General features: G+C 38.9%; 1 protein-coding gene across 1 annotated transcript; it reads right to left on the bottom strand.

The window, feature by feature from the left end:
• Window positions 1–271: 271 nt before the first annotated feature.
• On the bottom strand, window positions 272–27,256 carry LOC110698213 (MDIS1-interacting receptor like kinase 2-like). The gene is made up of 5 exons (XM_021875611.1): window positions 27,033–27,256; window positions 26,906–26,940; window positions 26,205–26,320; window positions 24,075–24,244; window positions 272–950 (listed from the first exon to the last, which is right to left on the bottom strand). The coding sequence occupies exons 1-5, from the start codon at window positions 27,254–27,256 to the stop codon at window positions 272–274; spliced, it is 1,224 nt and encodes a 407-aa protein (XP_021731303.1).

The raw sequence follows: 27,256 nt of genomic DNA, 5'->3' as shown, positions 1-27,256 counted from the left end.
GGGTTTTCTGCGTCATCATCCTGTGTCTCTTCTCCCCATTCCCTTTTGCTCGTTCTTTGCATATTTTTTATCTTGACTCCTTGAACCTGTACTGTTATTTGCATCCCGATCAATCTAGTTGTTGTCTTAGTGGGCCTGGTCTTATCTGGCAATAAGATTTTAACCTAAACAAATATTACTCCATCCGTCCCTTTATTAGATGCCTATTTCCAATATTTATTACTCACATAATAAAGAGAAGTAGGCATCTAATTAAGGGACGAAAAGAGTACTAATTTTTACAAGAAGGGAGAGGAGCATTGCAAAGGCCGAGATTATGTGAAAATGCAGAAGCAGGAATACTTGAATTATGGGGAGGAATTTTTCCACTTAGTTGATTCCTTGAGACATCAAACTCTTGCAAGTTCGCCAAATTCAACACCTTCTTAGGAATACTTCCACTCAATCTATGCCTCGATGACAAAATTGTCGTCAATTGCTTGGCATTTCCAAGTTCTTGAGGAATTCTTCCTGTAAGCCGGTTAGAAACCATCTTCAAAACCCACAACTTGTGTAAATTACCTATCGAGCTTGGTATCGATCCTCCTAATGGGTAATTTGACAAGATCAAGGAAGTTATAGAGCGCATAGTAGGGATGTTACCTATGTTTTTGTCAATTTCACCATTGAACTTATTGTAAGACACGTCGATAGAGTTGTAGTGCACACCTTCTTTATTGAAGATTACTTCCAATGGACCATAGAAGTTGTTTGAGTGAAGATCAAGGTTTGAGAGGCCGTAAAGATTCTTGAATTCAACCGGAATGGTTGAGTAGAATCGATTATTAGAGATGTTGAGGAACTCCAAATTCATGTTCCTTATCCATGTAGGCAACTTCCCTGTAAGTTGATTACTCGATAAATCGAGGTAACTTATGAACGAGGATGATAACCACTCTGGCAACTGAATGCTAATTCAACAAGGTTTAACTTGAATATCCAAATTGGTATTCCGATCAACTCGAGTGGATTGAAGGATATATCGAGTTTGTCTAAGGATTCTAGCTTAGCAAGTTGGGGTGGTAGAGGGCCAATGAGCTGATTGTAAGACAATTTTAACGATGTCAGGCACTCGAGATAGCCAAAACTTGAAGGTATTGGTCTTACAAATTGATTGTTTGAGGCCAATATCTCACTTAATTCAATTAGATGTCCTATAGTTTGTGGCAATTCCCCTATAATCATGTTGTTTTCTAAGACTATTTTCTGGATTTTAGTAAGATTGCCTATGGAATTCGGTATAACTCCAGTTAGTCTATTGTGTCCCAAGTTTAAACGTAATAAAGAGGCAAGAACGCCAATAGAAGAAGGAATAGTTCCAACGATCCTTTTATTTTCGAGGTCTAAATTTATCAGTTGAAAGAGTTCACCTGTAGATTTTGGAATGGTTCCATTAATTTCATTATGGTCCAAGTATAAGTGCTTTAATTGGGATAGTTCACCTACAGAATTTTGTATCGGTCCAGTAAGGTTATTATAGCTGAAGATTATGTTTTCTAATAGTGTGAGTTTGCCAATGGAATTTGGTATACTTCCGCCAATATCATTATAGGTCAAAAGTTGAGGTGCTTAAGTTTACCAATTGAAGTCGGAACCTCACCGGACAAAGCATTATTGCTAAGATCAAGCTGCTTAAGTGAAATAAGATGTGTAATCGAATGTGGTATCGAGCCTACTAATTTATTTCTTTGGAGTTCTAGTATCGAGAGTAACTTCATAGATTGAAAAATTGAATAGGTTAGGGTGCCAGAGAGGCTATTTTCGGCGAGGGAGAAATGTTCTAGCTTATGAAGGTTTTCAAGGGATGCGAGTATTGAACCATTTAAGAGGTTTTTAGAAAAAGATGGGTTAAATCTGACAACTTCCCTAGCTGAGGAGGGATTGGACCAGTTAATCCTCGTAGGTTGGCATAAAAAAGATGGGTTAAGATAGGTAAGATTGCCAAGGAAAGGGGAGAGTGTACCTTTCATGAAAATAGGTGCAACAAACTCTTGTGTATAGCCAGCTACATATATTTGAACCACTCTTCCGGTGGCAGCATCACATGTCACACCACCCCAGTCCACGCAACAGTCAGTTCTAGGGACTCATGTGGCTAGGCGTAACAACTTGTCATACTTGATGCCGCGCTTGAATTCAAGCAGCGCCTCTTTATCTATGGCATTGCAGGATTCCACCGGCAAAGGACTCAATATACTAGACAGGATTATAAGGAAAATGAGAGTTAAAGGACTTATTATAAAGGTTTTCATGATTACAGAAAAGTGGACTAACAAACATGAATCTGTTAATGTACCCAGATAATAATTACTTCCTAGCATTGTGTGTTTTTTTTTTTCCCTATGCTACCTGTAATGTAATCTGGCGAACCAATAAATACGCGAAATGGCATGCATTGGCCGCAGAACTAGAAGGGTAGGAAGTGAAGGAAGCATTAGTAGTCTGGAGTTTAAAGCTAATTAGCTAGCGTACACCAGTATAACTGTACAAGGCAAGAAAAAAGGCAAGCTGCAATATTTTGATACTGTCTTAAATTTTGCATAAGTTGACTGCAGATTTGTCTGAATATTTGAGGCAAGTGACAGACTGTAGATCATGTGAAAATTGACAGTACTAATTTAAGTGCACTTGTATTTTAATTGATTAGCTTTAATTTGTTTAAACGATGCTGTTAATCCACTTTTAATGTGCAATTAAAGACTAGCTGCTACTACTGATTGTGTGTTAAATAGTGTAACTTGCTGGTCAAACACAAAATCATGAGTTTGGGTATTAGTACAGATAGTATTGATTTGGAATTGGGACTTTGGGATTGTTTAATAGTGTCTAGTCTTTCTACTGAAATCACATCCTATTTTTGCACCCAAAAAAATCACATCCGATCCCATCCGGATTAAGTTTATAAGAAGGTATTCTTATTTTGACCCTAAGAGGATAAGAACAACGTTTGCTTTTAAAAGTAATAACCACTATTTATTAATACGAGTATGTAACCCAAATTATCAATAAGGATAACCCCATTTGATCACTATAGCGCATGCTCATGCTGTCATACATTGGTTAATATTATTGTCAATAATCTATTTCTATAATAAATGTGAGCGTCAATGCTTGAACTCATAACCTGACCACAAACTATACCCAATAGTTTGTGCAGCGGAGAAGGTAGCGGGAGCGGCAGCGGCAGCGGTAATCCATCCTTCCACCACCCGCAAAATCAAACACATTGAACCACTAGATCTACATCCCCAAAATCCCCAAATAATACTAAGAAAAAACGAAAACCCCAAAATCTATACAAGGGGTTTGTGGGTTCTTGCTTTGCTCTGATTTTGTTCTATTTTTGGGTTCGAATTGCTGCTGCTTGCGCGAACCGTCGATTTGAAGTTGGCCGGAATTGCATGGCTGTTGTAGGTGGACGGAAATGGTTGTTGCGGTTAAGGTGTTGCTGCGGTGGTTGGGGTACCATGAGTTGCGTGTAGGCTGCGATTTTGTGAACGGTGATGGTGGTGGGTTGGGCGGCAATTGGGGAGCAGCGGTGGTGGTTTGATCCCGGTGTTTCTATGATGGAGGTGGTGGTGGCGCCGCCATTGATTCGCCATGGGTACCAACAGAAAAGCTTCAACAACAACACTATTTTCTCTCTCCTCTCTCTGCAACTCTTTCTCAGTGTTTCCCTCTCTAGAAAAGGAGGAAGAAGAAGAAGAAGATGGAGAGATGAGAGAGGAGAGAGAAAGAGGAATGGGGAAAAAATGGAGGAAGGTGAAGAGGAGATCTGTTAATCTTCAAGGTTCCTCTACCTCATTTGAAAGAGATGAAGAGGGGGAAAAAGGAAATTGAAGGAAATGAAAATATTTGTATGTTTAATCATTTTAGTCAACAAGTGACGCATATCATCCATTTAAATATACATATTAGTAAATTGATGTCTCATATCATTAGGGACATATTAGATATTAATAAAAACGTATCACCCAACAAAAGGAATATATCAGCCAATAAAAAGAATATATCAGCCAACAAAAGGAATATTTATTAGCCAACAAATAAAACATATTAGCCAATAAAAAGATGAAATCAGCAAACAAAAGCAACAGGTAAGCCAAGAAAATAAACATATCAGCCAACAAAATGAAACATATAAGCCAACAATTAAAATATACATATCAGCCAACTAAAGAAACATATTAGCCAAGTGATGTTTGCTAGCAGCCAAAAAAAGGAACATTAAAAAAAATACATATAAGCCAACAAAAGGAATATATTAGCCAACAGAAAACCATATCAGCTAACACATGAAACATATCAGCCAACAAGTGAAATATATCAGCCAAGCCTACCGCACGCAAATTTTTTCGTGCGGCAGTCCGGACCCAATACCTTCTCTAACCTCACATACATTCATTAGTGTAATGCTTTAACCAATGTTTCAATATAATATTTATGACTTAGGCCCTGTTCACTTCACCTTAAAAATATATTATTCAGTAAAAATAATTGCAATTTAGTAAAAATAATTCCACTTCAGTAAAAATAAGTTCAATTCAATAAAATTAATTTCAGTTCAGTAAAAATAATTTCAGTTCAATAAAAATCAGTACCTTAAAAGAAGAAATATAATAGAAAATCAGTAAAAAATAATATCAAATTAGTAAAAATAATTTCAGTTCAATTAAAATAAATTTCAGTTGTATAAAAATAATTTAAGTTCAACAAAAATAATTTCAATTCAGCAAAAATAATGTCAAGATAAACAATGTAAAATGAACAGGGCATTATTATTCTTAATAAAAGAGAAAGGCTTTGTTGTGAATTATGAATGTTAAACCTTATATGCTTAACATGTATTTGATTAACAATTTTTAATCACAGAAATTTGCTTAAACATAGTGTTTGGGTGCCAAAGAGGTTGTTCATTTTGGGCCTTATTTTCCAAATGGGTTCTCAAGCCCAATAAGCCGAATAGATGTTATTCGCAAATTCTTAGCTACACACTGGCGCAGCTAGCCATATATATGAACATACAGTGCTTTAAAATGAATATACGTTTTTTTTTTCTTTCCTTATATCTTAACGCTCTCTCTTCTTCTTTCTTTCATCTATTAATTTTCTCTCTTCCCTGTTATCTTCTCATCTTAAAATTTTCTCAACTCCTCTTTTTTTCTTTGCTTATAAGTTAATTTTCTTTGTTACCTCACTTTACTTCAATCATTAAACTTTTTTGTCCTTCTATTTTAGGCAATCTCCACTTCGTCACCATTGTAGGCTTGCAGCAATCTCCATCGTCATCATCTTCGTCACGATCTGAATCGGTAGGTTGAAAGGAATGTTGTCCTTCCAACAAGTGTATTATTCTGATAGAGGGTTCAAAATTATTACAGAGCTAATTCTTCAGAAAGGTCAAGTGATCGGAATGCCTAGGCGGAGGCCGCTTCCGATCAGTAATATTAAGGTATAACTAATATTACAGCTTAACCTTAACTGAACCCTTTGGGTCGAACCCAATCGAACAACCGATCCGAGACGACGAATTAATCCGAGGATTTAATGAGTCGTCGGAGTTTTACGAACACAGACGTCAGATATCGAGCCTAGGGGGTCGAGGCCAAGTGTCGCAAAATCACAAGCAACAAGTACGAGCATAGCCGTAGCATCACATTGGCCTAGCCATGTGAAGTGCTAGGCTAGGCTAGCTCATCGCAAGCCTAGGCGCACCATGGTGTGCTAGGCGAGCCAAGAGTGCTAGGCGCACAAGGCAGCCCATCGCAGCAGCAAGCCTGCGTATGTGCGTGCCTTCACATGGCACAGCACCGCAGCATGCATGCTTGGGTGCCTAGGCACCAGCGTAGGCCCCTCGCACAAGCACAACACTATCGCATGGCTAGGCCAGTGCGTATGTTCGTGTATGTGTAGGGCATCACAGCAGCAGCACTAGCCTCGCTCAGTACGTGTGCATGCATGCCCTCGCAGCATCACTAGCACAACACTAAGCATCGCATGCTTGTGCGTGTGGCTAGCGAGGCGATGCCCAACATGCGTGGCTCGCTAGCAGCACGCATGTTGGGAGTGCGAGGGCCTGGGTGTGCGTGTGCGTGCGAGTGCGAGAGCCAGGCAGCCAGCAGCACCCAGCGCCTAGCAAGCAGCAGCGTTGGCATCACCTAGCACAGCAGCACGCAGCGCGCATGGGATGGATGGGCTGATGCATGCTGGCTGGTGCTGGCAGGCTGGGCTAGCTGGCAGTGCTAGCTGGCATGCTGGCTGACTGCCAGTCTAGCAGCCCTAGGTGCCGGTTTTGTGAGGGGTGGGGACCAACCTTTGGGAAATGCCTTGGGGAGCAAGGCAATGGTCCCCCGCCCACCTATTCTTGGCCCTCACTTAACTCTCTCTCTCCCCTTGACACTTGTTGCATTAAGATTGATTTGATTATTTATTTAATTTAGAATTAAATTTATTGTCAATATTATTCATTCTCTCACATTGGTTGGGGAATGAAAATCAAGGGTTCATTTCCCTATAAATACCAAAGTTTGGGTATTTGGGAAAGAACATACTTGAGTGGAAAAGTAAAGGAAAATCCATTATTGAGTATACCTTGAAATTCGTAAAACTCCAAGTTTATATTTGGTCCGGGCCTTGACTAACCTTCGAGGCTTAGGACGATCGGGTCAGGTTCGAGGGTATGATCCCGTTGGAGGCCTCGCATTATCGAGGTTGAAGTAAGAGCTCGGTGTAAGAGCGAAGCACGTGTCGAGGGTATAATTCTTATCCTTTCTCTTAATTATGTTTTAATTATGTTTTGCTTGTATTAGTTGCATTAATTATGGGGGCGGGTCTTGGGGGGTTTCATTCCGCGTAGTGACGGTCACTACGAAACCCTACAGCGATATCGGAGTCATGCTCCTTTTAATTTTTGCAATTATTTATTAATTAAGGTGTTTTAAAGTAAGATTTAAATTCTGGTTTTGCTTTTCTAATTAGATTAGAAGCTCGTTTTAATTAATTTTAAAACTCGTATTTTTCTCAATTTGGCTGTCGAACCCAGATTTTTGCTCAAAAATGTGATTTTTGGGTGGAACCGACATTCTGAAACAGATTCAATCCTTTTTAAGAGCTGTCCAGAAGCCAAATTCGAACTAGAAACCCAAGTTTTTTGGGGTTTTTTCGTTTTTCAACGAAAATTTTAAATCTTTTTAAGCCTTGATTAATGCAAGCATTACAAGGTTAGATTAAATGCATTATTGCATCCCTAATCTACTGCTATTTTAAATATCCTTAAGCATAATTATGGAGTTTTAATTAGTGCTTGAGTTGATATGCTTTTTATCACACAAACTTGATTTTTTCACAATTATGCAAATAAATTGCATTAATGCGTGAATGTTTGATGTGATTGTGTAATTTAAGTTCCTAAGTATGTTAAAGATCTAATCTTTAAAAGTTTAAATGATTGGAACTTTAACCCTAAATTCCATATTGAGCAAAGTTTGGATTTTTTCATTTTCGGTTAATTAAAATCCATGAAGTTCAAATACTTGTGAGTAAAATTTTGATTAATCTTCATATTGGAAGATGTAATCTTGATATTTTGCACAAGTATGAAAGTTGGAAAATTTTATCATTAGATGGTAAATTTATTTTTCAACTCCCATTTGTCAAATCCATTATTAATTTGCATATGGGCTAAATTAATTATGGACATAGCTCATTCAATTTTAAGCATAAAGGAAAACCTAAATTGTTTCAAAATAAAATTTTGGAGGATTTAGGCTTGTGCACCATCAAATTGAATTTAATCAAGTTAGACTTATTTAATTTTCATTTTGCCCTAAATTAATTCTAAAATAAATTTGGAATTAGTTTTGTGTCACACACAAATCGAGATTAAAATCCCGAGAAATTACACGCAAATCGAGGCAAAACCCCAAGCGTCACCAAGGCCAGCCGGGCTGCCCAACAGCCCGCATGTAGGCTGCCCATGGTGCGCACAGGGGGTAAGCCATGGTGCTACTGTGCGATGCTGTGTGGCGAGGGATGCTAGGGGCTGATGTGCGTGGGGCAGTGGCTGGGAGCTGACTTGCGAGGGGATGCTGCTGGGCAGCATGGCAGCAATCACCAGCCCAGCGCACCACTTGCTGGCAGGCGCCAGCATGCTAGCCAGCATGCGTAGCATGCTAGGCAGGCTGCTGGTGCTAGCAGCGTGGCTTGCTGTGTTGGGCGCTGCATGATAGCACCACGCAACATAGCACAAGGCATGGGCTGCCTAGCAGCCGTGGTGCGCACCCACCAATCAATTGTGTGGGCTATTTTGCTTAATTTTGAGTTATGTATTTTGCAAAATTTTGCCGATTTAAAAATATTTATGTAATTATTTTATCGAGGTTAAAACCTCAATTTTTCGGTTTTTGCAAATTTTTGACAAATAATGGGTTAAGCCGACTTAATTAATCAGATTGATTAAGTATGGATGCGGAATTTAGTGGGAGCTTAGTTAATTACGTGTGCAAAATTTGCATTTTAGAAATAATGGATTAAACAACTTTGACCAGTTTTAATTAGGCGCGTTAATCGGATTAACTACCTAAGTTAGGTACTAGTTTTGCGTGTTTAATTATGTATTTCGTAATGTGCATGGGCCATTCACAAATAGTGAATGGGTGAATGAAAGATTGTTATCAAAACAGGTTTTGAGAAAATGGCAACTAGTGGGACCCGACTAGGATAGAAAATACGGTCTGCGTTCCGTTATGTATTTTTGTAAGTCTAAATACGGTCTGCGAATCGTTAAGTATTTTTGTACTTTAGATTTATCTTAGTCGTAGTAGCTAGTTATTTTATTTTGGCAAAGATGTCTCAAGACGACGTTTCGATGAAGACGAGCCAAGATGAAGACCCTTGAAGATTTGAAGATTTCAAGGGGTCATGCTAGTTGCCAAATGCATCAATTTATGCTTTATATATATTATTATATATGAATATTAGATACATGTCTAGGATTTGATATGTTGCGACGATTAGTTAAGTTCACTTAAATCAACCAACATAGAAACCCTAGGTCCCTTAAAATATTGAGCTAAAATTTGCCGTTCCAAGAACAACACTTACCGAACTAATGCGCGTATGTGATGGGCTACGCCAAAGCGAGGCATCACTACTTCCCTAGGAACGTAAGGTATACTAGGTATACAAGTTGTCTTGGTTAAGCTCAACGATATCAGTAAGGAGTCCTTAGATGTCATGGCAAAAGAGACAAAATGTCAAGAGTGCATTAGATGCAACATTTTATCAAATCGAGAGTAGCTTGGAGCTATTAGCAATTGGATTGTTTACCTTAAGATATTTAATGTTAAGACAAGCCAAAGCATGATTAAATATTTCTTGATCTTTGGGATCTCGGAATCATTTTATTCTCGCCTAAAAGGGACATTTATCAATGCATGGATAAAATGCTCAATAAGATTGAAAATGTGCATGAACGCTTTTAAATTTCAAACTTATTGGTTTATGAGTGGTTTTTCATTTAAAATTCTTTCAATTGTAGAACAATGTCTGCATGTAACTCAAACAACAACCATGTGTGCCCGGAACTCCCTAAAAAGTTTGCATTTTGCCTCAACTTGGTCAACTTTAAGGAGTGGGAGGAGGAACTCAGGAAAATTCTCCGGAATTGTTCCTCAGAGTATACTCTTGATACTCCCATTCCAAGCTTCTTCTCTAAGGGGATCATGACCGATGGGGCTCATGAAGAATGGTCTTCCAATTGCAAGAAAGTCTCACGACTCATGGCTAAATCCATCACGGAAGATTGGAAGGAAAACCTTTCCTCCTACCTTCCGGACATGTTCCTCAAAGCACTTGAGGACGTTGTCAATGTAAGAGTCACCTAGAGTGGCAATGGCAACTATGATGGACTCGTGTTTGATTTGACTAGGTCACTCTCAAACATGAAGATAAAGGCACCAAATGTGGGTTGTCTTGCTAAGGAAAGGCGTCGTCTTTGGACAAAGGTCTACAATGCCAAATTGAGACCCGTCATGCCCCTCCGACCTCATGTGCTTGGAATGACTAGGCTCTTCAAACACATGAAGCTTCTCGGAATCTCATTGGAGGATGAGATGGCGGGGCATATCTTGCTTGCTTCGCTCCACTCAGGCTATGATGCACTTAGAGTTCATATAGCTGCGGGAAAAGAGACACGCTCCTTAATGGAGGTGGTGCAACTACTCAGCCGAGCCACCGCATGTGGAGTGACAGAGAGGCCCTTGAGAGCAAGGAAAAGGGATTTCAAGAAGGTCAAGGCAAAGATGCGTTGCTTCTATTGTGGAGGGCAAGGCCACTACAAGAGAGAATGCAAGCTCTTTTGGGAAGAGGAGGAGAGGAATGGAGCATCTGCCTCATGTATCTTCCTTAAACACTTGTGAATTAAGCTTATTATAGGTATTAGATACCAAGTATGACTCAATTTATGTTGCCTTTTCAGGGACCAAGTGAGAAGCTTATCAAGTGTTGGTGCAAGGACACGTAGACGACGAAGATGGTTTTTCGGTCGTGCTTGCATGCACTATTTTGTCTATGACATGTAATTAAATTAATCTTAGTTTCATCATGCTTTTGAACATACTATGATCTATGGTGTTGGACACCTAGTTATTTTGAATGTAAGACTTTGACAATGGTTGTTTCAAAATTGTCTTGCAAATATATGGATCTTGCTATGTTTTTACATATGATTAGACAAGAGTTGATACCGCTAACTAAGACATCTAAGAATTCAACTTCGTTAACAAACATTAGTAGATATGGCTATATCTACTTAATGTCGAATAAATCTGAATCTTTTGAGAAATTCAAAGAATTTCAGAAAGAATTTGAAAATCAACTTGGCAAGAAAATTAAAGCACTTCGATCGGATCGAGGTGGCGAATATTTGAGCCATGAATTCGACGATCACTTGAAAGAAAATGGTATTCTTTCAGAGTTGACACCTCCTGGAACTCCTCAATGGAACGGAGTATCCGAACGGAGGAATCGAACCTTGTTAGACATGGTTCGATCAATGATGGGTCTTAGTTAACTTCCTATCTCTTTCTGGGGACATGCGCTACAAACCGCGGCACTAACACTAAACCGAGCTCCGTCAAAAGCTGTTGAAAAGACTCCATATGAATTATGGACTAAGAAACCTCCTAGGTTGTCTTTTCTCAAGATTTTGGGATGCGAAGCATATGTCAAATGATTAATTTCGGACAAACTTCACCCCAAATCAGACAAGTGTTTCTTTGTGGGATATCCAAAAGAAACCAAAGGGTATTACTTCTACAATAAATCCGAGAACAAAGTGTTTGTTGCTCGTGATGGTGTCTTTTTGGAGAAGGAACACCTTTCCAAAATGACAAGTTGGAGGAAAATCGAACTCGACGAAGTTCAAGAGGACGAGCAACAATGTCAACCTGATAAAACTGACAATCTAAGAAGATTGGTCAGAATCAAACAGACAATGTAAATGCTCAACCGATTACCCTTCGTAGGTCGCAACGGCAAAGATCTCAACCAGACAAATACCTTGGTATTATCTTAACTGATGATCAAGACATCCTAGTTATGGATGGAGATGAGCCAGCGACATACAAATAAGATATGACGAGTCCCGACTCTGCTAAATGGCAAGAGGCCATGAAATCCGAGATGGACTCCATGTCTGAAAATCAAGTCTGGGACTTGGTGAATTTGCCCGAGGGTTACACACCCATTGGTTGCAAATGGATCTTCAAATTGAAGACAGACGAGGATGGAATGTATCAATATACAAAGCTAGACTGGTGGCGAAAGGTTATAGACAAATCCACGGGATTGACTATGATGAAACCTTTTCACCGGTTGCAATGCTAAAGTCTGTCCGGATTATTCTAGCGATTGCTGCATATTACGATTATGAAATATGGCAGATGGATGTCAAAATCGCCTTCCTAAATGGGATTTTGGAAGAAACAATGTACATGACAAAACCAGAAGGTTTTGTTGATCCGAGTAACGCTGGAAAGGTTTGCAAGCTTAAGAAGTCCATTTATGGACTAAAGCAAGCCTGTAGGAGTTGGAATCTGCGATTTGATGAAGCCAACAACAAGTTTGGTTTTATCAAGAATCCAAATGAATCTTGTGTATACAATAAGGTTAGTGGGAGTGACATCGCATTCCTAGTCATATATGTCGATGACATACTGCTCATTGGAAACAACACAAAATTACTGGAGTCCGTAAAGGGCTGGTTGGGAAAGTGTTTTTCAATGAAGGACTTAGGAGAGGCACAGTACATATTGGGCATCAAGATCTACAGGGATAGATCTAAGAGGATGATTGGATTGAGCCAGAGTACTTACATTGATAAGGTACTGGCACGATTCCACATGGAGGGTGGAAAATGCCAAGAGAGGGCATCTACCCATGTCCCATGGCGTAACTCTTAGCAAGAAATAGTGTCCACAGACACCTGTTGAGCAAGAGAGAATGGATCAGATTCCATATGCTTCGCTAATTGGGTCGATCATGTATGCCATGATTTGTACCAGGCCAGATGTATCGTATGCTTTAAGCGCTACAAGCCGATACCAATCAAACCCAAGAGAGGCGCATTGGACTGCGGCCAAGAATATCTTGAAGTACCTGAAAAGGAACAAGGATTAATTCTTGGTTTATGGTGGCCATAAAGACCTAGTTGTTGAAGGTTACACTGACGCTAGCTTCCAGACTGACAGAGACGACTTCAAGTCACAGTCAGGATACATATTTTGTCTGAATGGAGGAGCGTTTAGCTGGAAGAGTGCCAAGCAGAGCACCACTGCAAATTCTACAACTGAAGCCGAATACTTGGCTGCTTCAGAAGCCGCTAAGGGGGCTGTTTGGATTCGCAAGTTCATCAGTAAACTTGGTGTTGTACTCTCCATCAAGGGTCCGATAGATCTCTACTATGACAACAATGGAGTTATCGCTCAAGCTAGAGAGCCAAGAGAGCACCAGAAGGTCAAACATGTCCAAAGGCGATTTCACATGATAAGGAAATGGAAATCCAAAGGTGAAATCAGAATTTGCAAGATTGGCACGGATGATAATGTGGCCAATCCTTTGACTAAACCTCTACCTCAAGTGAAACACAACAAGCACATTGAGGCAATGGGAATCAACCACGTTGGAGACTGGCTTTGAAACTCCTTGTACATGTGTTTTAATTAAACTTGATGTTTTAATGTAAGACATTGTATTGAAACCATTCATTAATGGAGTAATTAATATTTAATGCAAAATTATTTTTCACTCCATTTCTATTTGATTGTGGTTTAGAATTAAATAATGAGTCCATTCGATTTATGAAAATATTCAAAACAGGGTATCAAGACCATGTCTTGGATAAAGAAACACCTGTTAAGTGAACATTGAATATTTAAATCGAAAATTGTCCCTAATCGAGGTCATCTAACTGATGGACGATTGATGACCACCAGATATTAGTGTGTAGTATGATTTACAGCACTGTTTCTTATGTTACAAGGACGTAATGGTCATAAATCATTTGCACAGGTGCCAGTTCGGAACTGCACTGGATAGACCTATGAGAGTACTTTAAGAGATTCAAAATTGTCATAAGTACATTTCTCATTATAGCTATCGAAACTTGTTTCCTCAACCATGAGTGTTTGGAAGTTTTCTTGTTTGAGTACTAGTCTCTTTGATGTCGCCTAACGTCTGCCGTAACTGGGGATCATAACGGGAACACTCAGGAGATTAGGTCCTCTTAGTAAGAGAAACTTACAATGCAAGACTGGGAATGTCCCCCTATTAACAATAGGGAACATGTCTTTGTTGTTTACAAGGCCGCTCGAAGAGCGAGACTGTGAAAATGCATGGTCGTGTTCAGATGGATTTTAGAAATCATCTGCTTATTTACAGTCGAACTCGGAGATCGAGAAACACTTTTGAACGTAATAAGGATGACGATGAATCTTACCTTATAGTTCACGAAGAGACATTAAGCGACATAGAAAATGGGCTATACACTGTATGCACACTTGTCCGGAAGGACAAGTGGGAGATTGAAAGGAATGGTGTCCTTCCAACAAGTTTATTATTCTGATAGAGGGTTCAGAATTATTACAGAGCTAATTCTTCAGTAAGGTCAAGTAATTGGAATGCCTAGGTGGAGGCTGCTTCCGATCAGTAATATTAAGGTATAATTAATATTACAACTTAATCTTAACTGAACCCTTCGGGTCGAACCCAATCGAACAACCGATCCAAGACGACGAATTAATCCGAAGGATTTAATGAGTCGTCGGAGTTTTACGAACACAGACGTCGGATATCGAGCCTAGGGCGTCGAGACCGAGCGTCGCAAAATCACAAGCAACAAGTACGAGCATAGCCGTAGCATCACATTGGCCTAGCCATGTGAAGTGCTAGGCTAGGCTAGCTCATCGCAAGCCTAGGCGCACCATGGTGTGCTAGGCGAGCCAAGAGTGCTTGCGTATGTGTGTGCCTTCGCATGGCAGATCACCGCAGCATGCATGCTTGGGTGCCCAGGCACCATCGCAGGCCCCTCGCACAAGCACATCACTATCGCATGGCTAGGCCAGTGCGTATGTGCGTGTGCCTGTAGGGCATCGCAGCAGCAGCACTAGCCTCGCTAAGTGCGTGTACATGCATGCCATCGCAGCATCACTAGCACAGCACCAAGCATCGCATGCTTGTGCGTGTGGCTAGCGAGGCGATGCCCAACATGCGTGGCTCGCTAGCAGTACGCATGTTGGGAGTGCGAGGGCCTGAGTGTGTGTGTGCGTGCGAGTGCGAGAGCCAGGCAGCCAGCAGCACTTGCTATCAGCGCCCAACGCCTAGAAAGCAGCATCATAGGCATCACCCAGCACATCAGCACACAACACGCATGGGTTGGCTGGGCTGATGCATGCTGGCTGGTGCTGGCTGGCAGTGCTAGCTGGTATGGTGGCTGACCGCCAGCCCAGCAGCCCTAAGTGTCGGTTTTATGAGGGGTGGGGACCAACCTTTGGGAAATGCCTTGGGGAGCAAGGCAATGGTCCCCCCCCCCCCCACTTATTCTTGGTCCTCACTTAACTCTCTCTATCCCCTTGACACTTGTTGCATTGTGATTGATTTGATTATTTATTTAATTTAGAATTAAATTAATTATCAATATTATTCATTCTCCCACATTGGTTGGGGAATGAAAATCAAGGGTTCATTTCCCTATAAATACCAAAGTTTGGGTATTTGGGAAAGTACACACTTGAGTGGAAAAGTAAAGGAAACTCCATTATTGAGTATACCTTGAAATTCGTAAAACTCCAAGATTATATTTTGTCCGAGCCTTGACTAACCTTCGAGACTTAGGACGATCGGGTCGGGTTCGAGAGTACGATCCCATTGGAGGCCTCGCATTATCGAGGTTGAAGTAAGAGCTCGGTGTAAGAGCGAAGCACGCGTCGAAGGTATAATTCTTATCCTTTCTCTTAATTATGTTTTTCTTGTATTAGTTGCATTAATTATAGGGGCGGGGCTTGGGGGGTTTCATTCCGCGTAGTGTGGGTCACTACGAAACCCTACATAGGTAATTTTGAGTGTTTTTTAATATTATATATATATATATATATATATATATATATATATATGTAGTGAATGTTATAAAATTGTTGATTTCTATCAATTTTGTATTTGTAATTCCTAATTTATCATGTTATAGATTGATATTTATTGTCTTTATGATGAATCAAGATTAGATTTAAGGCGGATATCAAAAATTATAGAGTTAAAATAAATTACAATCGAACTTGTGTATAATTTCTGTAAAAAAAAAAATGAACATGTAGTACTTTAAAATTGAACATTTAGTACAAAATGAACATTTAATACACTAAAAATGAACATTTTGTACATAAAAAATGAACATATTTTAACAATTTATTTTATATTTATTTTTCATTATTGAATTTACACAATGAAATTAAACCTATACGAATGTATGGAAATCATGTTCATTTTTAATATATTAAATGTTCATAATTTTTTTTGACGTGTTCATTTTTTACTTGTTCATTTTTTTAATGTGTTCATATATTTTTATGAAATGTTCATTTTATTAGGTATGGTCTAGTTATTTTATAATTGTATGATAAATGTTCATTTTTAATATACTAAGTGCTCATATATTTTAACGTGTTCACTTTTTATTACTAAATGTTCATTTTTTCTTACGTGTTCAATTTTTATTACTAAATGTTTACTTTTTTACGTGTTCATAATTTTTTTTTTACTAAATGATCATTTTAAAGGTCGTGGTCTAGTAATTATATGATTATATGATAATTATATTCATTTTTAATATACTACATGATCATTTTTTTAATAAACATTTTCACTTTTTATTACTAAATATTCTTTTTTTAAGTGTTCATTTTTTATCATCGAATGTTCATTTTTTTTTCTTGCGTGGCTGCACTAGGATGCAGCCAAGACCTATTGTGGAACCAAATGCAAGAATTATCCCAAAAGGCATGTCAGGCCTCTCTAAAAGCCCAGGCGCTTAAAGCTTGACATGTGTCCTAAGAGTCCCACATTATTTATTACCTCATGGGTAAAAATAGTCTAGTTTACGCCATTTTTAGATATTCATTATGAGATATCTTGCATAACATTAATAATCTCCTTTTGTTTTAAAAGTTTTAACTTAGGCATTCGTCTGTAAACCCCCAAGGCCAGTTAACGTGCTTTGCTATACAAGAAATCCTCGGCCAAAAGACTTTTTGACCGAGCCCGTCTTCAGCCCATCTGACTGAGGACTTTCTTTAGTCCACATTGTTTTTACCTTGAACACATAGTTACTTAACTCATACATAAAAGTGATAGAACTATGAAAAATGGGTAGCTAAAAACCTAGAAGTTGTTTTTTTTTTTTTTGTTTTTTTTTTTGCACATTTTTAACTAAATAACATGTGCAAGACTTTATTTTTCTCCAAATATTGTATAAATCTACTTTATTACTGAAGTTATATGTTTCGGGGTTGTTTGATGTCCTTCGGGAGAGTTACAATTCCAAGACTGACCTCTGGACGCCTGTACCTGCAAAACAACGGAGACTCCGGTGGGTGGGAGCTCCGCCTCCGACGATCAAGTTAGAACGTGTATGAGGAGTAAAGTGCAGAAAGTAAAGGATCTCTCTCGGATTCCAAGAGAGGATCTGCAATGTATAATTGCTCAATTCGGGGTGTCAGGTGTTTGACTTTCTCTGATGGAGAGTTAATATGTATTGAATATTTCTGAATAGATGTTCCTAGGAGGGAAACATCTCCCTTTTATAGGGTGTAGGAAAACGTGCCCAATACTAGGTTTTAGTAAACCTAGGGCTGATTGGGCTTTGCCTGGGCCGTAGGAGGCCACTTGCTCAGTTGGCAATTCTGCTTGCCACGTGTCGTGACCTGATTGGTCCACATTGGACCTCTCACGAGGTGACATGTGGCGAACTCTGATTGGTCCACATGGATGACACGTGGCAGGATATCATTGGTCCACATGGCGGGGAAAAATCCCCTAATCAGTATAATTTTTAGCTTAATTTTTTATTTTACAAGGAAGTGATGGCCACTTAATTAGCTTGGATGAACATACATTACTTTGTAACTGCACTCAAGTATAATATTTATAGGGATTTTTTGTCAGAAACTACCTAATAAAACTTAGAATTTGTGAAAAACTACATTAAAAAAAATAATGTTGTAAGAAACTACCTATTAAAAGGTAAAATGTTGTAAAAAAATACCTTTGACCAGATTCTCATTGTTGACCTAATTTTCCGGAGCTAACCCACCAGAAAACACCCCCAAAAACACTCACTTTCATCCCCAAAACCAACAAAATTCGCTTGAAATTGCCTCCACCAAGTCAAAACCACTCTCTGTACCCCAAAGGCGGGTGGTTTCGGGAGTGTTTTATGGTGGATCAACGCCGGAAAAATTGGTCAACAATGGAAATCCGGCTAGCGGTAGCCTTTTACAATATTTTACCTTTTATTAGGTAGTTTCTTACAACATTTTTTATATTAGGTAGTTTCTCACAACTTCTAGGTTTTATTAGGTAGTTTCTGACAAAAAATCCTATTTCTAGCTATATTGCATAAACTTAACAATTATTGGTTTATGTTACTGTAGGCGTCGTTCGAAGCGCGCCTACGTAAGTTTAAGGCAAGTGGGAATTGACATTATACGATTAGGGACAAGTAAAGTAGGGAGTCGCCAACAAGTTTTTAAGGAACCTGTAAATCATTCACGGATCATTTAAGGCAACCATGAATAAGGGACAACAATAGGCAACAACGATTGACCCGTGAAGGTCACACCCCATTCATAATCCATGAGATTACTAACTCCATAAGGTTTCGAACCACGAAAGGAGGATCGGGGATGATGGTACAAAGTGAGTCATGGAGTCACATTCGCCCGTATTGGCCTTTACTCGGTTCTTATAATGAAAAGTATTTCCTGCAATCTCAAAGGCATACAAACAAAGATTCAATTTTCTCCAAATATTAAGCTAAATTGGTTGAATGTTAATGCAACATATAATTCTAAAATATTGTGATCACTTGATTAAACAACAAGATTAAAAAGGAACCTAAACCGGTCGTCCAAATTATCTTATTAGGCGTTGTATTCAATTACATATTCCCTTTAAACATGTAATATGGTGATCATAAATATAATAAAACCAACATCAACGTTGGAAGGAATTTAACAATAAACGTTAGTCAAATCAAATAAAAATAAACCTAATCATGATACTAGCAACAAGAATAATAAAAAGAGTAATTAAGTGAACTAATTACCCACGTTCCGCGTTTCTTTGAATATCCATCATGAATAAATTGTTAATAACTTCAATAAAAATGTAAAATCAAATTGAAATGAAATGAAATAAAGTAGAGTTGATTTGGGGCTAAACCCTCAGTCGGTTCTACCTTTCACGCCTTGGTTTAAGTATAGAACTTAGGATGTTGTATGGACTCCGGGGAGTGCTTAGGGAAGGAATGGTGTATTTAGGAAAATAGGTGTAAAGCTTAGAATGTGTGTGAGAGAGAGAGAGAAGAGAATGTGTGTTGGTTCCCCGAGACTGAGAAATCAGCCTCGTATTTATAGAAGAAATGAACAGGGTGATGCACGAAACCCTAGAAATGAAATGCGTCGAGGAGGAAAACCTAAAAATTGTCGCGTCATGGCAGGATTTGCCGTGACACGGCAAATCTGTTTTCCAGATTTCCGTCCAAATTCATTTTAACCCTATTACTTTATCATTAAGTACGTGATATTTTGGCGCCGTTTCAGAGTTCCGAACCTATTTAGGGTTTTATTATTTTTTTAATCAGGCTTAATTAATAAATAACAAAATGGATTAAAAAGGGTTTGGGCTATAATAAGAGTTGGACAATGTTCGAATAAATGTTTGGACTGATTTGTTGACTGATGTGTTTGACTGTACATGGATTTTAAGCACTCCCGAGATTAAATACTCGACCCGACCAATAATGGCGGTGAAAGGTTGTTCATCATCGGGTTTGGTTTTGGGGAGACATTTTTAGGTGTCTACAAAAGCCCCCACTTTGACTGAGTTTTTAGAAACGTAAGTTTCGAATACGATAGTCGAAGTAGTCGATTGGAACGGAGAATGATTTAAGACGTTATGCGATCCAAAATCACTCTATATACATCGATATTTGCAGAAAAGAGTTAGTTTCACAGATAAAAGAGTAAGGGTATAGAATGCGTATCTGACACCAATGCATGGAAACAAACACATTTTGGTAGTCTTCTACGCCTCGAGAATTTTGTTAGATGATATTTTTCCACGCCTCGGGAATTTTGTTAGATGATATTTTTCCACGCCTCGGGAATTCTCTTAGATGATGTTTTTCCACGCCTCGGGAATTCTGTTAGATGATGTTTTACTACGCCTCAGGAATTTCTGTTAGATGATGTTTTTCCACGCCTCGGGAATTATGTTAGATGATACAATCGCTGACTTCTACGTCTTGAGAAGTGTGCAACGACCGACAATTTTCTATGCCTCGGGAAAAGCTTGTCTGATATGAGATAGTTTCCTCCCCTCAAGAACTCTACCGTGAACCACTACGCCTTAAGCGATCCGCTAGAAGGTAATAAAATTGCTGACTTCTACGCCTCGAGAAGTGTGCAATGACCGACAATTCTCCACGCCTCGAGAAAAGCTTGTCTGATTTGAGTTAGTTTCCTTGCCTCGGGAACTCTTTCGTGAGCCACTCCGCCTCGTGTAGCACACAAGTGAAATTCCATACTCCGGGAATAACACTAAATATCCCTGCCTTGGGACATTATCGTTGACTCCTACGCCTCGAGAAGTGTGCAACGACCGACAATTTTTCACGCCTAGAAAAAAATTTGTTTGATAATGAAAAATTACAAGTATCTGTTTATCGAGAACCTTGCAACGTGAATCGTCCTTGCCTTGGGAGATAGTCACCAGATGTTTGATAAATGTTTCATGGTGGTTCGATTATACCCCGAACATGGGCTGCAGATGATGATTGTTTGATTATCCTCGAACGTGGGATGTAGAGATGTTGATGTGTTCGATTTTCCCCGAACAGAGGCTGTAACTGAGACTTGCAAAATAAATCTTTCCAAGGGACTCGTATAGACTGTGATTGTCTTGACTAATTGACTTGATCAAGCTTGACTTGACATGACATGACACGTGTATCACTTGTGATTGTGTGTGTGTGTATGATTTGACTCTGTGTGCAGACACAAGCAAATGAAAACGCAAAAGCAAAAAAATTCCGTCATTTTTTTTTTGTCATGAGTGGAGGGTACCGACTTTCTCCCGAAATAGAAAGACATGAAAGTTTTTTTTTCGAACTTCCCTCGATGAGAAAACTTTTGAAAAAGTATTTGAACTTCCCCAAAAGAAAAAAGATGGAAAAAAAGGAGGAAGTTTTGTACTTCCACGCCGAGAAAATTTTGAAAAAGTTTTTGAACTTCTCCAAAAGAAAAGACATGAAAAAGGAAGAAGTTTTGAAGTTCATCGTTAAGGAAAGCGAGAAGAATCGCATGGATTTTCTTCTTGTCAGATTGACTCGCTCGTCTTAAAAATAATGATGCATTATTAATGTTCTTAGGCCAGGAGGCTAAGGACAATTACATCATGTGACACGATCAATGAATGCACTTAGGTCATGAAGCTAAGAACAGTATAGTCGTAGTTTATTCGTCGATGTATATTGCTTAGGTCAAGGAGCTAAGCATCATATAGTGTATAAAAAACAATCTTGATGAACGTTGCTTAGGTCTAGAATCTAAGCACGTATACAATGGTGATTGCTCAGTGTTGCTTAGGTCAAGTGACTAAGCACGATATGCAATTTTTGCAATAGTGAATGTTGCTTAGGTCAGGGAGCTAAGCACATCTTGCATGAATTTTGATAAGTGTACCTAGGTTAGGAAGCCGAGTCCATTTGTGATAATGCTATCGAATGATGATGACTTTGCTGGAAGTTGTTGTGAATAATAATGAAGCATATGTGGTGTTGCAACAAGATTTCATGATAAGGGGTTCCTATGAGAAGGAGGGTATGGCAATGTACGTGTGGATGAAGTGTGTGAATGAAGTGTGTGAAAGTGATACTAATTAAGGCGGGCTGCAAAGGCTATGGTGATGGAAATAGATGTGAGAAGAGTCAAAGATGATAACACTTTAGGCTAGGTAAGCTAAGTGATGTGGGTTGAAGCCCCCAAGTCTAGCTCTATATGGATAGGGATGAGCATTGGAAATCTCTTGACACGATCATATGTGAATGTGGCCGCACCTTGATGTGAGGTTGCCTACGTATCCATTAGGAATCAGGCCGAACGTAGCTCTAGCCGAACTTTGCACAAGTGTATGTACACCTCAAAGAGGTCTTTCAAGGGTTGTAACATGATTAAGCTAATGGTATGAAGAAGAAAAGGGTAAAAGACTCAAGACCCAAGAGAAGCCCCAAGATGTGTAATTGTGTGTTTGAAATTTAAATCTGCAAGTTTTATTTTTCACATTTTTTATTTTTATTTTTTCACATTTTTTGCTTTGAATTTTTGCTTTTCTTTTAAATCAATATGGGCAATCTCGGATCATGCGGTCCATCACTCACTTAGCATTCATGTTTCTTAGGCACGGTACTAAGCACTCGATGAGAGACGCAATTTGAGACGTGTTCATATCAAAGACATTAGAACACTTGCCCTTAAACATTGTTTTATTATTGCGCTTTTTTTTTAATGCGAAAAAGACATGATCAGGATGTAAGGGAAAATGCTCATTTTATTAATGGGAAAAAAAGGGTGAACAAACTATCAAAATGCTCAAATAAAGGCGAAAATGGAAATCTATGCTAGACTTGGATGGGGAAAAGGGAAGTAAATAAATAAAAAGAACAAAAAACATCATGAAATCTTGTGCGGAGGCTTCATCTAGCGCTTTGTCTTCATCGCTGTCTATCACTTCTTACCACCTAGAGGAACAGGAAGTTCGTTTGCATCTACTAGATCTCGAATAACGACCTTCAAATACTAACATTGTTCAGTGGTGTGGCCTTTTCCTTGATGGAACTTGCAGTGAGCCTCAACCTTCCTCTTGGGATTCCTTTGCTCAGGTTTTGCTTCTGGAAATGGTCCAATGGGTGTAATCAGACCTTCATTGTAAAGGTAATCAAAGGCAGCATCACAAGTCATTCCCAAAGGAGTGTAAATTCTCTTTTTCCTCGAGAGAGAAGTGTTAGAGCTGGTACTTCATTGAGATCGCACTGGCCTATATTGTTGGTGTTGTTGTTAGGCTTGGAAGACGAAGAAGAAGAAATGACGTTCTTCTTGTTTTTCCAAGTGTTTTTGTTATTTCCACGCTTGTTCTTCTTAGCAAAAGCAGTGGAAGGTTGTACTATGCAGGTGAAACCTTTAGAGATTTTGCTCACTTCTTCTTTAGCTTGTCAACTGTAGCATTGTTTTGTTCTAGGTTAGTGACCTTAGTATCAAGACCTTGTATCATGGTGATGAGTGTCTCGATTAACTTGTTGAGTTGCTCGATATCTTCCTTACTTTCCATTGGAGCAAAGCAAAAGTGGACGATGTGACGGTGGTGGACTCGATATCTACACCTGCTTCTTGACCAAGTGCTGCGATATAAACCAAATTCACTTAATGGTTTGACTCACTGTTCAAAATAGGGAAGGAAGGGGGAAAGATAGACATTTTAAAATAGGTAACAAAAACTCCATTCATTTTTGTGACGAAAAAAGGAGACACATGCATGACCCTAGTGTACAATCATAAACGATATGGGGCACGACTCGAGTCAAAAAACACTACTAGAAAACACCTATTTACGACGGAAAAAATCCGTCGGAACACCATGAAAATCCGTCGGAAAAGGCACTTTCCGACGGAATTCCGTCGGAAGACGTCGTCAGATTTCACTTTGTAGGAATTTTGGCCTTTTTCAAGGGATTTTCCGTCAGAAACATCCATACCGACGGATTATTACTTGTCGGAGCCTAAGTTTGACCAAAATGGGAAGTCCGTCGCAAGCGTCCGACGGACTTTATTCCTTTGGAAGTGGCTGAGTTTTCGACGGAATATTCCGTCGGAATATGTATATATATACATATACATATATGTGTGTGTGTGTGTGTATATATATGTATATATATATGTATATATATATGTATATATATATATATATATATATATATATATATATATATATATATATATATATATATATATACTATTTCCAATATTTACAGCCAAATAATGTAATTTAAAATTAGTACTAATAAACACTACGTAAATTAAAGCTAAGAAACTGCGGGAGTGCCCTGGCCTGCTCCACCACTACCCGGGTCGTCGTCCATGGGATCTCGAAATGGAGGTCACACGGTGGAACATATGTCATTGGGGAAATGACTCATCATCCTCTGTTCCCACCTCCTCTCCATTTCTTCCATTTGGGCCTTTACTGAGCTTGAACTCGAGCTTCCATCTCGAGTTCCATTTCTTCCCGAAGAGCCTGCACCCTGGTTTCCATCTGATCCTACATCTGAGAAACAAGGGAGGGCGTGTACTGCATGGAAGATGTGGAAAGTCGACCCATCTGGCTGCCATAGTAAAGGTCAGCACTTCCACCAAGTCCCTTCACACGTCCTTTTTTATTCCGACCACCCATTGTCTCCCAGTACAGCTCATTCGGACTCTTCTGAATCCTTTTGAGTGCTAGCCTCCTCAACCCCCTTTTGATAGGCCTCCTACAAGATAAACATTTGAAAAGGAACAAACGAGTTAGTAAGTTATATAAATAAGCTTTGGGTACCATGTTCATGAAAAATAAACCAAGTACCATGACGTAGGTGACTTCTACTTAGGCCAATTACTTCATTTCTTAGAAAATGAGCTCTTTTTTTCTCATTCCATATCAATTAAACATATTTTTAGGTGTCTAGGGCTTAAAATGACAAAAAAAAAAACAAAGTAACAAAGTTTTAGGTATAATATTCATGAAAAATAACCAAATAAGGCCTAAGTGACTTCTATGTTGCCCATTTTCTCTATTTCTTAACTAATGTTCTCATTTCTTATCCAAACATGTCAAATGTACATAGTTTTATGTGTCTAGGGCTTGAAATACCAAAAAAAACAACACATTAAGTTTTGGGAGCCATATTGATGAAATCCGCACCAAGAATGGCCTAAGTGACTTCTATGTTGCCCATTTTCTCTATTTATTAGCTAATGTTCTCATTTCTCATCCAAAAATGTCAAATGTACATATTTTTAGTAGTCTAGGGCTTGAAATGCCAAGAAAAACCAACACATTAAGTTTTGGGAGCCTTAATGATGAAAAACGCACCAAGTATGGCCTAACTGACGTCTATGTTGTCCATTTTCTCTATTTCTTAAATAATGTTATCATTTTTAATCCAAACATGTCAAATGTACATAATTTTAGGAGTCTAGGGCTTGAAATGTCAAAAAAAAAAAACAACACATTAAGTTTTGGGAGCCATATTGATGAAAACCGTACCAAGAATGGCCTAAGTGACTTCTATGTTGCCCATTTTCTCTATTTCTTAACTAATGTTCTCATTTCTCATCCAAACATGTCAAATGTACATAGTTTTAGGACTCTAGGGCTTGAAATGCCAAGAAAAACCAAGACATTAAGTTTTAGGAGCCTTAATGATGAAAAACGCACCAAGTATGGCCTCGGTGAATTCTATGTTGCCCATAGTTTAAGGGGTACATGCCTTGAAATCACAAATGTACATATTTTAATGGGTACATGCCTTGAAATCATAAAAAACAACAAGTCCCTAAGGTTTGGGACGCATTTGGAGCCAAATTGAACCAACTATGGCCTATAAGACCTATTCTTTGCCCATTTTCTTCATTTTCAACCAAATGAACTATTTATTTCTCTAAACATGTCAATTATAGGTATTATAAGGGGTACATGCCTTGAAATAACAAAAAACAACAAGTCCTTAAGGTTTGGGACGCATTTGGAGCGAAATTGAACCAACTATTGCCTAGATGCCCTATTCTTTGCCCATTTTCTTCATTTTCGACCAAATGAACTATTTCTTTCCCTAAACATGTAAATTATAGGTATTCTAAGGGTTAAATGCCTTGAAATCATAAAAAACAACAAGTCCCTAAGGTTTGGGACGCATTTGGAGCCAAATTGAACCAACTATGGCCTATAAGACCTATTCTTTGCCCATTTTCTTCATTTTCGACCAAATGAACTATTTCTTTCTCTAAACATGTCAATTATAGGTATCCTAAGGGGTACATGCCTTGAAATCACAACAAACAACAAGTCCCTAAGGTTTGGGACGCATTTGGAGCCAAATTGAACCAACTATTGCCTATAAGACCTATTCTTTGCCCATTTTATTCATTTTCGACCAAATGAACTATTTCTTTCTCTAAACATGTCAATTATAGGTATTCTAAGGGGTACATGCCTTAAAATCACAAAAAACAACAAGCCCCTAAGTTTTCAGTACCATATTCATGAATAATGAACCAATGAACTAAGTTTAGGGAATTTGTTACCGCAATTTCCTGAGCTGTGGGGTTTACTGCCATTGTGCCTTTCCAAGGAAGCTCCTTGAAGTGTGTCTTCAGAAACAGCTCAGGAGCTGTTGGCAGCTGGCCCTTGTTCTTCGCCACTTTTGATAAAAAAAAATAAGAATAAACGTTAACCATGTCACACCCTTGTTACATTGAAATACACAAAAATGCCTTTTAATATAAGATCTTTTTAAATAAACTTATAATCCTTTTTGCATGTTGGCCATCTGACAACGAACCCTAAAAGTGGGTCCCTCGAACGGGATTTTCCATAGAACCGCCCCTTCTGTTCTTCTTGTTTTGCGCCGACCTCTCCTTGTAAGTTGGATCCGAGGCAACAATGTCCATCATCTCCTTGTGGATCTCCTCACTCAGCCAACTTGGCTTGGCGCCATTCATCTTGTGCATGATGGTGTGGAACATGTCACGCAGGCGTGTTGCTACCCTCCTCCGAAATGTGAGCTTCACTAGCTCGTTCATCTGGGGTGCCCTTCTGAATTGTGCCAGCAAATGATAAAATACAAAAGTTATACACAAAACTAAATCAATACAATAGCTAAAACATGTATTAACTAAGACCCAAAAATATCATACGCTGAACAAGTTCCACCAGTGTTCCTTCGTAGCTGCAGGAACTTCTCCAAAGTTCCTCTAAGGGGCTCGGTAGTATCCAGTAATCGTACAGGATACCACACTCCGAACCTTAGGATCATCAAACCTATAACAAACGGGAAACAACAATGTTAAACAAGTTCAAAAATAGTAATATAAGCCTTATATCTCATCATCCATATCATGATATGTACGTACCACAACGTAGTAAGGTCCAAAAACGGGAGTTGTGACTCATCCTGTGACTCATCCCGTGGCCCATCTTTTGGAGGAGTGGATGAGGTCGTCTGATCGTCACCCAAATCGTGTGCCTCTGCATCGAACATCTCCTCATCCTGGTCGTCGTTGAAAAGGGCGCGGGCGGTCATTTTCTCTTTCCCCTTTGCTTTGTTCGACGATTGCCCACTTTTTCCACTCTCCAT

The sequence above is a fragment of the Chenopodium quinoa genome, unplaced genomic scaffold, assembly GCF_001683475.1.
Source record: "Chenopodium quinoa cultivar QQ74 unplaced genomic scaffold, ASM168347v1, whole genome shotgun sequence".
In the NCBI taxonomy this organism is placed as follows: Eukaryota; Viridiplantae; Streptophyta; class Magnoliopsida; order Caryophyllales; family Amaranthaceae; genus Chenopodium; species Chenopodium quinoa.
The sequence above is the reverse complement of the archived record's forward strand: the minus strand, read 5'-3'. Positions and strand labels throughout refer to the sequence as shown.

Coding starts and splice junctions, on each gene's coding strand:
- LOC110698213 (XM_021875611.1), bottom strand. CDS start 27,256: ATGGAGAGTGGAAAAAGTGGGCAATCGTCGAACAAAGCAAAGGGGAAA. Junction 26,941..27,032: donor TTGGACCTTACTACGTTGTG/GTACGTACATAT, acceptor CGTTTGTTATAG/GTTTGATGATCCTAAGGTTC. Junction 26,321..26,905: donor GGTTCGGAGTGTGGTATCCT/GTACGATTACTG, acceptor TTTTATCAAAAG/TGGCGAAGAACAAGGGCCAG.